Here is a 15,542-nt window from a genome sequence, read left to right on the forward strand (position 1 = left end):
GTGCAATATTAGTTCTGCCCATGTATGGGTCAGCATTGCCACATCAACAGTCTGATTGCTTCATTAATTCGTGCACAGAAGGTAGCAGTGTTATTGACTGGTGTTGTGTACACGGTATCCTTTACATAACCCCATAAAAGTAGTAGTCTAATGGCATGACAGTAGGAGAGCACAGAGGCCATGCGATGTGGCCATGACAACCCATCTGTGCCTCAGGAAATGTTCTGCATACCCCGCACAGTCAGACTCCAATGTGGAGGTGCACCATCATGCTGGAAGATGGACAGCTGCAGCTCTTCTCTCTGTGGTAACAGGAACTATATGAGTATGCTCAAGTAAAAATTTCGTGTTATGGTTTTCTCTGCAAAGAAAATTTGATATATCACACTATGATGCATAAGGCCACACCAAAAATTAAGCTTTTGACTACTGCTGATAGGTTCATCTATGCTGTGTGGGTTTTTGGCATCCCAAATCATAATCCTGTGGTGATTAAAATGTCTAGAAATGTCGAACATTTCTTCATCTGAAAGCACACATTTTCTGATTTGGGAGCCATTGTCAGTTGCTCGCCGTGCCCTACCATACTGGCACTGATAATTTTATAGTACTGTTGTCTCAGATTTGGATTCTGCATACCATATGACACATTGTGCCTTCTGCTGGTCTGCCACAATTTTGATGCACTCATAGTCAAATCTTCTACAAAAGGCAAGGAAAAACTTTGAGATCTGCTAAACATTTTACAAGAAACCACAATTCTGTATCTAAAATAGCTTCCAAGCTACAATTTTTTTAAAATGATTGTGGGTCTTCAAGGACACACTGTATTATTACTAAATATTTGCAGGAGGTAACATGCTCAAGATATTCTCCACTACTCTCATAATCAGATCAGGCTGTTACTCTTTGTTATTTTGCATTAAATAACACTATGCTAAGTGTAAATTTTGTCAAAGCCTTTTTGCATTTCCGTATGATTGTCCAGCGACAATATTTTCCAGTAAACAGCATTCTCAGAAATCATTCTTATATTGCTCTTGATCCAAGCTCATAAGTAGTTTGTGCACATTGAGAACATTAGAGGTAATATTGCACTTCCTCTGGCGCACTCTATGTAGCGAACTTGTGCCTCTTAATACATCTTTGGAAGCTGTGGCTGTCTGGATAACAGAATTTCAGGATATTACAATCTGCAATTTTACCTCCTTCCCAATGGTGGCTTGTCTCGGAACATATTATTTGCATTGGTTTCGTAGCTCACCCCCACATCTGCTAACCTTGGGTGATTTCAACATCCATAACCCTTTGTGGGATGGACCACAATCACTGGCAGCAGTAAAGACCTCAAAAACTTTCTGGCACAACATGACCTTTGCCTCTTGAATACTTGTACCCCCACACACTTCAGTGGTGCAAGAAACTGTCTAGGCCCATCCATCCACTGGAAAGTCCACAATGACCTGTATGGTAGTGACCACTTCCCAATCTTCCTGTCCCTCCATCAGTGTCACTCCTTTGGACTCCTGCTCAGATGGGCTGTCACCTGTGCTGATTGATTAGCTCCCCGCCACATGGAGATATCAATGAGGTAATCCAGAATACAACTACAGCCATTCTTTTGGTAGCTGATTTAGCGATCCCCTGTTCCTTGGATCACCTCAACAGAAGACAATATCTTGGTGGTTGTCAGAAATTGCAGAGGCCATCAGAGACCGTAGGCAGGCTCACCAGCACCATAAGTGGCACCCATCGATGACCTCATAGTCTTTAAGTGGCTCCGTGCCCACGTCTGCCACCTAATAAAATGACAGAAGCGAGAATGCTGGAACGGTAAGTTTCAACCACCAGACCCTGTTCCTCTGCTTCCCAGGTTTGGACGCAGATCAGATGTCTCTATGGATACCAGACACCTGTATGTGTACCTGGTATTACCTTGAATGGCACTGTCTACACTGACCCAGATGCCGTTGCTGAACATTTTGCTCTACATTATGCTCATGCCTCAGTGTCTGAGAATTATCAACCTGCCCTTTATGTTCTAAAACAATGGATGGAGCAAAAGCAATTATCTTTCACTACATGCCACCTGGAGCTGTATAATACTCCATTCAGTGAGTGGTAATTCATCAGTCATAGCCCACTGCCATTATACAACCCTGGGGCCAGACAGCATCCACAACCAAATGATGAAGCACCTACCGGTGGATTGCCAGCATCATATCCTTGCCAGCTTTAACCACATCTGGAGCAAGGGGGAGTTCCCATCACAGTGGGGAGAAAGTATCACTGTCCCAGTGCTCAAACTGGGTAAGCACCCTATAGAAGTGGATAGTTATCGCCCAATAAGTCTCACCAATGTTTTCTGTAAGTTGCTTGAATGCATAGTGAGATGGCTGCTGTGTTGGCTCCTTGAATCTCGTGGTCTTGTGGCTCCACCCCAGTGTGGTTTTCTCCAAGGCCATTCCACTACTGGTAATCTGGTTTACCTGGTGTATGCTGTCTGAACAGCATTTGCCCAATGTCAACACCTTATAGCCATCTTCTTTGACATGCAAAAGGCTTATGACACAGCATGATGACACCATATCCTTGCTACCTTACACGAATGGGGTCTGTGGGGTCCGCTCCAGATTTGTATCCAGAATTTCCCGTCGCACCATACATTCTGGGTTTTAGTTGGTGCTTCCCACTGTACCCCCCCCCCCCCCCTACCGCACCCCCCGCCCCACCCCATCAAAAAGTATGGTGTCCCACATGGCTCTCTACCGAGTGTCTGTCTGTCTTTCTAGTAGCCATCTAGTAGTATAGCAGCAGCTGTGGGGCCCTCAGTATCACCCTCCTTGAGTGCTAATGACTTTTGCCTCTACTGTCACTCCTCTAGTGTGAGTGTCGCTGAATGTTGACTGCAAGGCACCATAGAAAAGGCACAGGCATCGGCCTCACCCAAGGCTTTCGGTCTTCAGCCACCAAGATTCAAGCTGTGCACTTCCTTTGATGTCGTACTGTTCACATCTAGAACTTTACCTCAACAACCAACTACACAGTACGATGGAAACATATAACTTTAAAGGACTGATCTTCGATTCTTGGTTGACATGGATTCCCTGGATTTGCCAGCTTAAGTGGAATCTCTGGCTGCTCCTTAACACACTTCACTGCCTGAGTAACACTATCTGGGGTGCAGATTTAACTACCCTTCTGCAGTTTTACAAAGCCTTGAAACAATCCCGTTTTGATTATGGGACTCTGGCATACAGTTCAGCATCACCCTCAGCGCTGCAAATACTGGATCCGATACACCACTGTGGGGATCGACTTGCGACAAAAGCCTTCGAACTAGCCCTTTGAACCGCGTATTTGTGGTGGCAGGGGTCCCTCTGTTGTGGATCAGGCGCCAACAACAGCTTGTCAAAATGCTACCCATGTTCACAGCTGCCCAAAGCGTCCGAACTACCGTGTTCTCTTTCCAAAAATGGAAATTCGTCACCCACAATTGTGGCCCAATCCCCATCTGGCCAGACCTATCTGACCTCCAATTGTTTCCTTTTCCACCTGTCCTCCGGGCCCACTCATGTACTCCAAGGTGCATCCCTCGGGCACAGCTTTGTCTTGACCTATCACAAGGTCCAAAAGGCTCAGTCTCTCCAGGGCCCATTGCCACCAATTTTTCTCCACCCGCAGCGACTATTTGAGCAATTTGCAAGCTCTTGACCAGTATTACCCTAACTATCCCTTTGTCATTGCTTTTCAGGATTCCCTGTGTGCCCACGAGCAATGTGGATGCTCAGTGACCTTTGTGTAGACCCCAGGCCACATCGGGATCCCAGGGAATGAACTTCTTGATAGCCTGGTCAAAGTGGCTACCAGCAAACCAACTTTTCAGACCAGTATTCTGGGAAAAAACCTCCAATTGGTATTATGTCATCAAGTTTTAGGAATACAGAATGGCTCACTCTTCAAAGCAGACTCCATGCAGGCCTCTCACAAGGACTCTATGCCATCCTTTGCTGATTCCGCATTGGTCATATCTGACTGACTCGGGGTCATCTCCTCTGTCGCGTAGACCCACCCCACTGTTGTCACGGTTCCCGTTTGATGGTGGTCCACATTTTGCTGGACTGACCCAGCCTAGCTGCCCTGTGGCTTTCACTTAATCTCTGTGACTCACTACCCATGGTGTTAGAAGATGATGCCTCAGCAGGTAGTTTTAAGTTTTATTCATGAAGGGGCCTTTTACCACACTCTTTGAGGGAGGGCCGCTTAACCTCATTGGTCCATTGAGGGGTTTGCAGAACACTTTGTTGCCTCCACTGCCCAAACCAGACTGCAGCTGTCTGGGCTTGGTGTTCCAGCCTGATCCTCACCCTCACCTGTTCTTTTACTATTCTTTCCCCTTGTTGTTCATCTTTTGTCTCTGTGTGCTTCTCTTGCCCTGTCTGTGTTGCTAGTATTTCCTAGGCTATTTCTAAGTGGAGTACCTTTGGTAAGTGGTAGGGTTGGGGGATGTATGTCCCTTCATTGCAGTCTGCCCTCAGGGGCTTCCAGTTGCTCCCTAGATAGGGCACCTAGCTTGCCTTTCTTCCTCTCTCCCCTTTCTTCTTTTTGTCACTTACGGTGCCTTCATTGATCTTTTGTAGACATTGGAGTCTTCTTTTCCTGGGTTTTGCACCGTAGGCTCTCTCTGATCTACAGTCACGTCGACCTGTCTGTTAGAGGAAAAATGGACTCATGACCTATTAGTTTGGTCCCTTTAATCAATCAATCGACCAACCGACCACCCCCAATGTTACTAACATTTCTTTGGAACATTTGCCATCTAGCATAATATCCATTATTGTATCAGTCAAACATTGAGGCGATCATATATCTCTAACCATACTCCATAAAATTGTATTTAGGTTAGTAGTTGACAACATAGTAATGTGTCAACGTCTTTTGGAAATCTGGGAAGACAGAATCTACCTTTTCACCTGTGTCTATTGATTGTATAAACAAAGTGAGCTGTTTTTCATATGAGCAAATTTTGCTACAAGCCGTGCTGATTCTTTGCCGAAAGCTTGTTTTCGCCAGGAAAGTCATAAAATTTAAGTGTAGACTGTGCTCAAGGATCATGTGACAGACAGATGTCAGTGATAGTGGTCTGAAATTCTGTGCATCTGATATCTTGTTCTTTTTGCAATTGAGTGTGGCCTGTGGTCCTTACCAGTCATGCAAGATTGTTTGCTGTGCAAGAGATTCTCGATAAATATGAGCTAGGAATGGATCTAATTTGGGAGCATACAGCTTACCAAACACAAATACTCCATTTTCCTGATGCCTTCTTGCCTCAGTAATCATTGTTTCTGTAATAGTATCAGGTCACTAATCCTTTTGTGTGTGACACTGTGAAAAAGATAAGGTCTGTACCCTAAAATGTATCTTTTGGATATGGAGTGTCAGAGTAATTGTTAGAGGCAGTAGCCAGACAGTGTATTAGGTATTACTTCTTGAGGCTGTTTGTCCTTATTGCCAATAAGATATTTGTAGTTCTTCAAGTTGATACTGGTATGATTAGTCACCATCTACAACTGCAATGTGCTAGGGGCATTTCTGTACCATGAACTTTAGGCTGTTTTTGAATGACTGTGAGTGACTTGTCTAAATCCGGTGGTCCACAGAAACATAAGATTTTTAATCTATGTTCACTGACCACTGGTGCTGTTGTCCATATTAGTTCATTCTGATTAATTTTAGACCTCACTAGACTTAATATTTCTACTTAATACTATAATCATTCCTTCTCCCACAGAGTCTACAGTATCTTTCTGATATACTCTCATGTGTTGTCAGACATTTAGTTGCATGCTACTCCTGGTTTCAACCCACTACCATTTCCTGTTATGATGTAGGGGCAGCTGCTACAAAGACACACACTCGAATTCTGGGTCTTCCCTGTGTTAAATACATCACTCTCTCCACCCTAATTTCATCTTTACTTTTCTTGAAACAATGTTGCGCAATGTCAAATAAATGTATAGTTACAAGTAGGAAAATACTTTTGTCCGGGATAAGTTCTGTTGACATCTGACTACAGCTGTGCAGTTATTTTGTATTAATCTGTTTTACCTTAAGCCCTGCATCTCATTGTATGATCTAAAGAGAATCTATCAGTATGAGAAGAAATGAAGAAAATGATAGTAATGGATTCATATAAGTTACACAAAATAGTCAGCATTGCCTAGTAAGTAATGTTCTTTCATATTTTTATTTCTGTGCATTAAAAGTTGTGGTAAAAATGTTACCAGGTGAAACACATGAATTGCATCCTCCATCAGGAGACCAACCAGGAATTGTTGTCCACATCTGTGAGGAGTCAGATTCTGGAACTCAGCACCCAAAAGGTCGAATAGTGCAGACACGATGTCCAGAACACAAGTGAATAACTGAGTAGAAGGCTGTAAAAATTTAATTCTAATGAATGTTGCATGTTTTAATTGATATTGCATGACATGACTACTGATTTTAAGATAAAATTATAAGTGTGATTCATTGTACATATTTGTGTTTCTGATACTTTGAACTGTATGTTGTATTGTAAAATGGTAAATGTATTTGAAAGAACTGGAAGTCATACTATGCAGAACAAGTATTAACAGCCTGAATTGTACAGTTCTACAAGTAACTTTATAATTACATCTTTGTGAATGTAGGATAACAGGCTTGATGCATAGGTGCACCTTCCTAAACTAGTCCAAATCTCTAATTCACCTAAGAAGTTTTGTAGTCTGTGTATTTATTTTTGGGAATAGCATGCTTAACTTAATTGAAAATGTAAGAATCGGTGCATACATATGTTTTTGTAAATATATTCACATATATACACATTTCAGCATGGGAATACCCTGTTCCCCAGTAAACTGTCAATGGATATCAATATGTGTGGCACAGAATTTTTTGAGTGTACTGAGCTTTGCTACCTATCACAGTGATTTAAATTGTCAGTTCATAAAAGATGGTAGTTTGGATATTGTAAATGTGTTCTGTATTGTCAGTTAATACAGAATATCATAATTATTAAATGTTATGTTGCAGAAGGTAAGCCAGGGTTTCCGTGGGCATTGATTAGTTTTTCTTACAAGTGGCACTACTACCAGTTGTGTTGTTGAGGTTGTCGGATTGGGGGGGGGGGGGGGGGCGGCTCCTATGTTTGAGTGAAACTCTGGTGTGTAGGGTGTAAATGGATCAAATAATAATTACTGTAATAGAAGAAGAAAGAAATAGCAGCAGTTATCTTGTTACTTGTGTTAAAATTGTCTTGTTCATGTGTCTTCTCGATATGTACATTCATATAAGTATTGTGTTTGTGATATACGGTTGTTTATTGTGCTGTTGCTTTTAAGGCTCTACATGAACTACGGAGTGCTTTTTTTCTCTTCCCTTCAATGAAGTGATCCATTCATAAGGTAAATATATAATGTTTGGAAGGAATACTAGCAGTCATGTGATATGTCTCATTGGCCTTCATCAAAAGATGTGAAGGGAAAATCTAATTTCAAAAATTTACTTCTTGTTAAGTATTTACAGAGAAAGCATGTGAGAAATGTATTGCCATTTCCTCATTAAAATGGACCTTAATTAATGTTTATGCACTCGATAGGGGCAATGTGCAGAGAAGAAATTGAGAGTTCATTGACAAAGTTGTATGATGACTGGAAATATTGTGGAGTATCAGAAGGAAACAGGATATAGTCTTTAACAGTATGAAGGGAATGGCTCTTATCAAAGCAGTATTTGGTAAAATCATTGTTTGTTGAGGATTAGGGATCACAAAGCAAAAGGAGGGCATGTATTTCGAAAAGAAAATTCTAGAGGTTAATAACCTGAAGCGTTTCTTGTAATTTGGTACCATTACTTTAGTTGGTCATGTACTATATTCTTCTCTCTCCACTGTAGTTTTTCTTCTGTTCTACTTCAGCTCACCCAGATTCCATAAAGTATAAATTATCTTCACACTTCTCTTGTCTTTAACTGGGTTGCGTGTGCCATGTAAGCATTTATTTCACATTACTGTTGAACATGAGAAATTAATTTCATCTTTCATGTAACTTGTGGGGAGGGGGAATTTATCAGACGATGAAGAAGAAGAAACACCACCACCAAAACTTCTCCCTGAATATCATGAGAGAAGGTTCATTATTAAAGGTATGTTGTTGAAACTTCACGTTGATATACCCTCTTCCCATCACCAGTATTTCTTAAGTTGACTGAACATAGCCTATTCAAATCATGGGTGTAATTGTTGATGCCAAAGTGCAAAATTAAGGTAATAAAACAACACTATTATTCATCAGTTGTAAATTTGCAAAAAATATATACTAGTATTATGAACTTTTAATGCAGTTCTTGTAGCTTACATAAATGAAGTGACTAGAAGAATGAATGGAAAGAAATTCAAATGGTTTATTTTATGTAGATAGTTACAGTACTGTGTGAGGGATAAAGTTGGTTGGCTATAAAATAAAAATAAAGACAGATATTTAAATCACCTATAAATGTTAGATTTATATATTTACATATTGAAAAATGAATAATCAAGAAAGTACTACTTTATGGATTACTAAGGAAAGTATATAATATTTTCTGTCAGACATAAGTACCAATCTGTACAGTTTTTACACACACACACACACACACACACACACACACACACACACAATATTTTCTGTCAGACATAAGTACCAATCTGTACAGTTTTTACACACACACACACACACACACAAAAATATTTTCAGATGAGTTTGAGTCGAATAGGGAGAACCAAAAGTTGACATACAATGTCCTGTTACTGAAATACACAATATTTTGTTATTGAATCATATCAATTTAATTTGTATTTAAAGTATTCAAAGGGTTAATGTTTACAATGCAGTATTATTATGTGATTTAATTGTATGTAATGCCCCATTGTAGACTCCAGATGCAATATCCAGGATTCTGATCAGCTTTTGATTGCTGCATGCTGGAGAATGGTGAATAGGTATAAGCATAATTACTGGAAATTCTTCACTTGTAGTAAAATACACTCCACCCCTCCAAAATGTCTTGACAAAAATTATTTTTCATAGGCATTCAGTGATTAAAGTAAATGAGCTGACCATCTACTGTGTAACAGCAAGTGTGAATTTCATGTTGGAGGTATTTCAATAAGATTTTTCTTTTTGTATGAATGAAAAGGCAGCATTAATAACTTTTGTTTGGATTAAAATGTAAAGCATTTAATTTCTGCCAGTTCTGTATTTCCTATCTTGTTTGCCGGCCACGGTGGCCGACAGGTTCTAGGCACTTCAGTTCGGAACCACGCGGCTGCTGCGGTCACAGGTTCGAATCCTGGCTTGGGCATGGATGTGTTTAATGTCCTTAGGTTAGTCAGATTTAAGTAGTTCTAAGTCTAGGGGACTGATGACCTCAGATGTTAAGTCCCATAGTGCTCAGAGTCACTTGAACCTATCTTGTTGCAGAAGTGATTTGGATTTCAGTTGTTCATAGGAGAATAGTAGTCTGTCCAAGAAGCTGTGCTAGTGTCCTTTGTTAAATGTGATGGTAGACCCACTTAATTCAGTGATGTCGTTTTGTATTACGGCCTAGAGTCTATGAATTGTTTGTATGCTAAATAATTGCTCTTTTTAACCAAGCTGTTACATTAATGCTGTTAAAAGGCAAAGGTATAGGATCATAATCTCAGACAATTTTTGGTTTCTGTGATCATTTTGGTTTATCTGTTTTTAAAAACTATATACTTTTTTGAAGAAAAATTTCTAAGGGCATGGAAGCAATTACAATGAATGGCCTTAAGTGTAATAGCATTTACTTAACTTGAACAGTAATATGCCTTAGATACTCCCCCAGCCTGCTGTCATTTCAGGGAGGAAGAAAAGTCTTGCACATAATGATTGGTATGTCATGTAGCAACAGAAAAGTTATTTATGTAACACAGTTGGTGATTCTTACAACTTTCATTACTAGGAGTTTATTGGCATTTGGTTGAAATGTTCATAGTATGTTTTGCTTCTGAATGCACAAATCAAAAGTTCCCTTGTGAGAAGGGAAAATAGTGTACCCTATAGCTATGATGGATGTAACAAGAAAAGTTGTGATTGAAGTGCAAATTTACAGTTAATGACATTCTTCACATTAAGACCAAAAAAGCATATTTTTCTTTCTATGATTTTAGAGGTTAATGGTTTATAAAAAATAAAGTTATACCTATGTTACTGTTGAAAAACAGCATGTAGTCAAATGAATTTTAGGTAATAATTTATACTAATGATGATTTTATTTTACATCATAATTTTATTTTACATCAATGAAACCTTGAGAGTTGGCAATTCAAAACATTGTGAAGTACTTCAGAGTATATTGATGATGTAGATATGAAAATTATTTCTTTTATAATTTTGAAGTCATCGTGACATGAATATTTTGGTGCTAGTGAGAATGACTTATTTCTTATATATAACTACTCTATGGATCCATAAAATTCCCCTTTAACAGAAGAATAAATGGCCAGTATGTTATATATTTTTGGAGTAGGGCTGTTGCACTAAGGTGTCTTTTAAAGTTACCATGAACAACCCAGTTTTATTTGACATGAAAGAAAAGGTATATTTATTGCAAATATTTATACATCACTTGAGGCTTCGATTACACAGTGATTAGGGAAGTCTGTGCTACTAAGCATAGCCATTGGTGACTGCACTAGATCTGCATTAAAAAGCTAGGATTCACCAGTATTTTCTGGAACTCTTCCTTGAACACAGCATCCTAAAGATTGAAGCTTGAGGTGATGTGTAAAACAATTGTTTTGTGCACTGTAGATGAAAATACTATTATCGAAGAAAATATGTATATTATGGTTTCACCTAATAATTAATACAGGCATGTTGCTGTAAAGAATGGAGATTTATATAGTTGGCTGTGACATAGGAGAGAGGTAGCATATCATCCAAATCTGTTCAAAACACTATGTATTATTTGTTAGTATTAAGATACTAATATTCTCAACAAATGTGCTTAAGTTTCCCTGCTTTCATATCAATTTATTACTCCAGCTGTTAATTTTTTCATAACTGTATAAAGTATACAGACAGATTTCCTTTCCCATCCCCGTCCATTCTGTGTTTTTACTCTTGTCTCTATGACATCCTTGTAGACAGGACATTAATCCCTAATTTTCCTTCTTTGTGCAGTCCATTTTTACATTATAAAGAAAAATTATCTTATTTCAAAATGTTGTTGTAAAATTGTATTTGTTCACACATTATATTGGATGTAAATCCATTTTAAAGCAAATTAAAGTGTCCCATTTTATAAATTGGAAGCATAATTGATTTTTGTGCTATAGATACAGGAATTCACATTGTGGGACATAACTGCCAAAGTGTTCTGGTCTGTAGAATTTGTTCCATTTTTTTTGTGCACACCAGCACATACTTTCAAAGTCACAAACATTAATTTTTATGTAAATGATTTGAATACATGTCAGATATTTTTAAGCAGAGAATCATTTTATTTCATAACCTCTCTTTTTAATAATGATGTTAATGTATTGTCAAATGTTATATGTAACACACTGTAATGATATAGATGCAGTAAACCATATTGCTGTTGTAATCTTCATTCTCTTTATTTAATGCGGAGGTACACTCTTTGAAAAGACAGGTAGCATTTTCAGATTTGCTGTGTTAGAGAAACAGGTGGCATAAACATCACAGCTTGAAACACCTCAAAAGAATTTGCCGATATGGCTTACAGAGAATTTCAAAATTTCCTTGGAATCTTTTTTGAAGTTCTGTACTTATACGTGACAAATCATTCTTATAGTGCATGGGCAATGGCACTTGTTACAATTGAAACATATTTATGAGTTTTTTCACCCCATTGCATTTGTATGGCGGAAAATTGACTCTGTGTTTCTCTACAGACTAAACACCCCTCTTCCCCTCCTCCCCATTTCCAGTTCAGCATTTTAGAGCTCACGTTAGCTATACATGATGGAAAAGTCCTTCACATTCAAGAAAAATCTCCAGAACACTGAAACGCGAATCGTAAAAAAAATTGTATGCATATTTCTGGGAATAATGAATATATCCTGACTATGTAACTAACTAACTAACAATTACTACTTCCTCACTGCAGTTGAAATAATATTGTTGAGTTCATTTACATACGTGTGTGTGTGTGTGTGTGTGTGTGTGTGTGTGTGTGTGTGTGTGTGTGTGTGTGTTGCGCGCGCGCAACTTATTGTTACCTAAACAAAACACCAACAGAATGCGAAAGATACTAAAGTGCTGTTGCTGGCCACTGTGCAATACTATGCTCTCGACACCACTGTGGTGTCGCCAGCCACTGAGTGATACTATGCAGACGACACCGTTGTGGTGTCACCGGCTGTTGACCGCTATTTCACGCACGACACTACTGTGGTGTCACCGGACAGCATAGTGTTGACATCCCTGTGATTGCGTTACATCTCGCTGACAAAGTTTTCCATTTTGGCAGGGTGTCTGCGACCCGGGAAAAACCTGGGAATTTTTTTGAATTCCGGGAATTTTCCATTGTTTTTGTTCTCAGTTAAATTTTTGTAATTTTGACTGGTAAGAACCAATACTCTAACAAAGGATATTACTGTATCCTGCTACTGCAGAATAATACTGCAGCAATAAAACATGAACAAGAGAAAAAACTAAAATAAAACTTTAATTGCAAAGGAAATGCGCCACATACAGCAACAAAATACAGTGCTCATACAAGCGTCTGCCAACAGCAAAATGTGTCAAAGGCTTTAGGAAGACTATGCAATGCTTCGTAACAACAAATTGCCTCCGATGAGCATGATGTCACAATTCTTAACGTTAGATTTGTTTTAGCAATTATGAGTGGGATCATGCGCATGCACAGTTGAGTAGTATCTTCTTCCGCTTCTGGCTACAGAAACGTGGCTGTTGGCTGTGTGAGCAGTCGCAGCAAAGAAAAGAAAAAAGGCAGCTAGTTGCTACCAGGAAAAATTGCCAGATTGCGCAGCAGCCCTGGATCTAGGAGTGGTGGGGGGGGGGGGGGGGGGGGGAACCTTGTTTCACAAAGCGCCTAGTATCCAGCGCACGTTGGTCTATCGATTATTCGTATGACTTTGAAACGTGCCCCTGTCAGTTTTTGAACATTGTTGAACACGTTCTAAGTTGATTTCTGAATGAATCATAAGTTGATTTGTGAGTGCGTGCATAGTGTGTGTGATGTCTGTCAGTGGAATCCTCATCACATCTAGAAATAAACTTTCCTGCAGACAAAAGGAGCTATACGAGCTGAGCAGAGTATAGCCGAACGAAAGAAAGCCAACCACTGTCTGATTATGTGGTTAATTGGGTTTGCGAATGAGAGTTGTTATGATTACCAGCGAAATCCATAGATTCAGACTACCAGAGTGCAAATAAACGACTAACAGGTAAGAAAGATTACGTATTATCTTCTCAGTGTATCCAAGAAAATTAAATTTTTACAGAAAATTTTTGGCCAGATCGTTAAACTAGCAAGGGCCAGTTGTAAAGTCTCTGGCTAGCAGCCACTTTAAGATCTATTCTGGAAGTAGTGCAGAAAACACATTGTACGAACACGTAACAATGCCTAACCAGAGAATAATCACAGGATAACTAAACTGGTGATTCTGGTAGAGTTAGTGAAGTTAACCGGCGAATAAGCTTTCACATTGGCAGGAATAGACACAGAATTAGTGATGACAAGACTGTTTGTTACAATGAGGAAGGAGAAGAAACGGTGACATCACTTAAATTATGGAAGAATATGACTATTCCAAATTTATATAAAAATTTCGCACTAGTACTTTTCGATCTCATGCTTGAGAAACTGGAGCGTATGAATGAAGTGTAAAACTATTTCCTAACGTAAAGCTTTTTGCTTGTAGTAGGTCTAATAGGCATTTGATATTGGTACCTTGTGAATTATATTCTGCAGTGTTATAAAAATGACCATTTCTGCCAAAACAGTCTCGTTTATTTGGTGTGTATTACAATTGCTGCAGTATTATAAAGGCCTATTTTGTTTTATCTCACAGACAGTGACAAAATATAGGTAATCAGGTCGAGAAACTACACCAGTCTTGGGCCTATATGTAATTATAGTTTTTTCAATATTAGACGACATTTTGATTTTTCATGTAGCAAAACGTTTGATGAACTTTGATGCAGTAACAGATCCTTTTGCAGAAAGGAAAGCACACCATGTAAAGCTGTAGCAAGATTAGACAAAAAAAAATTCTAGGAGCTAAGGATTCAAGAGAAAAAAATTCTAGGAGCTAAGGATTCAAGAAATGTTTACTGTCTTGCTTGTCTCTTCTCTTTACTGGTTTTATGTATCCTATACTTAATTTTATGTCAACAAAGCAGCAAGTTGTTAGCTAATAGGGAATAAAGAGTGCAAATTTTCTGAAGAGTTCTTTTTTTTAAATAAGAGGCGGGGTGGGGATGTCAAACCAGCCGACTGGAAGCAGGAGAGGCACCATAGAACATTTTAATTTCCACTGTTCTGAATATAGTTTGATGGCATCCAGTACAAATTATACACGTTTCAATTCCACAGACCGAAATACAGTGACGTGCGATGAAGAATGCTGTGTGAAGAGGTGTGGCGCTGCACTTTGGCACACTTAAGATCAAATAACACATCTTACAATTCCTCGGACATGGATGTTTTATGTATCAGACTCTTCAGAAAGATGAGCGCTACAAAATGAACATATTTTTGAAAATTTGATTTTTTTTTTAAAAAATTTTCGACATCCTATCTCAAATGCTCGAGGGACGTCACTATCTACTATTGCCCCAGTTCGGAAATTTTGTAGGTATGGGTCTGATGCGCAGAGCAGTCTGAGTTATAATAGAGAAGCAAGTAGTCTCCATGTGACCCGTGTTTACATTTAGTGATTTTGCTGTTTCCTCTTTGTCTACTGCACTCACGTCAAATGAAAACAAAATTGACTTCCTTTGGCCTGGAGCTATCATGTGAATTAAAACACATTCACATAATTTCGGAAGGCTAAAATACGTTATTAGTTTCAGATTTTATTATATTTCCACCTTTCTGACAGTCAAGCATTAATTGCCATGCAGAACAATGAAGTTATTTTTATCGGTTTGCTGAAGAAATTTTCTTTTATTAATATTTTCCACTGAGTCAGTCAATATATTTGAAACAAAGGATTTAATTTCAAACTATTGGCTAGTTTCAACTGTTTGGTGCATTTCAAGTATATGTTTTCACCTTCTAGCACGTATGGCATTACGCCATAACAAAGAACCAGATAACAAATTATTGGTACCCAAGGAAATTTACATCCCAAAACCACATTGAAAAGCTTAATATCAGGTCGATGCCTACTTCATTGGGAATTTGGGACTCATTTAAAATTAGCTCTATGATGATGGGCCATTTAGAAGAATTTATAGCCCAGAAGATCACACTTTTATGTTGTTATTAAAAAATTTACTGGC

General features: G+C 38.8%; 1 protein-coding gene across 2 annotated transcripts in view; it reads left to right on the forward strand.

Annotated features, from left to right (window-relative positions):
* LOC124721569 (protein sarah) overlaps positions 1-11,652 on the forward strand; it is a 54,999-nt gene extending 43,347 nt beyond the window's left edge. For both annotated transcript variants that reach the window (XM_047246608.1, XM_047246609.1), the window contains exon 5: positions 6,288-11,652. In XM_047246608.1, the coding sequence (XP_047102564.1) occupies positions 6,288-6,421 (134 nt within the window). In that variant the 3' untranslated portion in view covers positions 6,422-11,652. The remainder of the gene's footprint in view (positions 1-6,287) is intronic.
* The last annotated feature ends 3,890 nt before the right edge of the window (positions 11,653-15,542 follow it).

The sequence above is a fragment of the Schistocerca piceifrons genome, chromosome X (assembly GCF_021461385.2).
Source record: "Schistocerca piceifrons isolate TAMUIC-IGC-003096 chromosome X, iqSchPice1.1, whole genome shotgun sequence".
NCBI lineage: Eukaryota > Metazoa > Arthropoda > Insecta > Orthoptera > Acrididae > Schistocerca > Schistocerca piceifrons.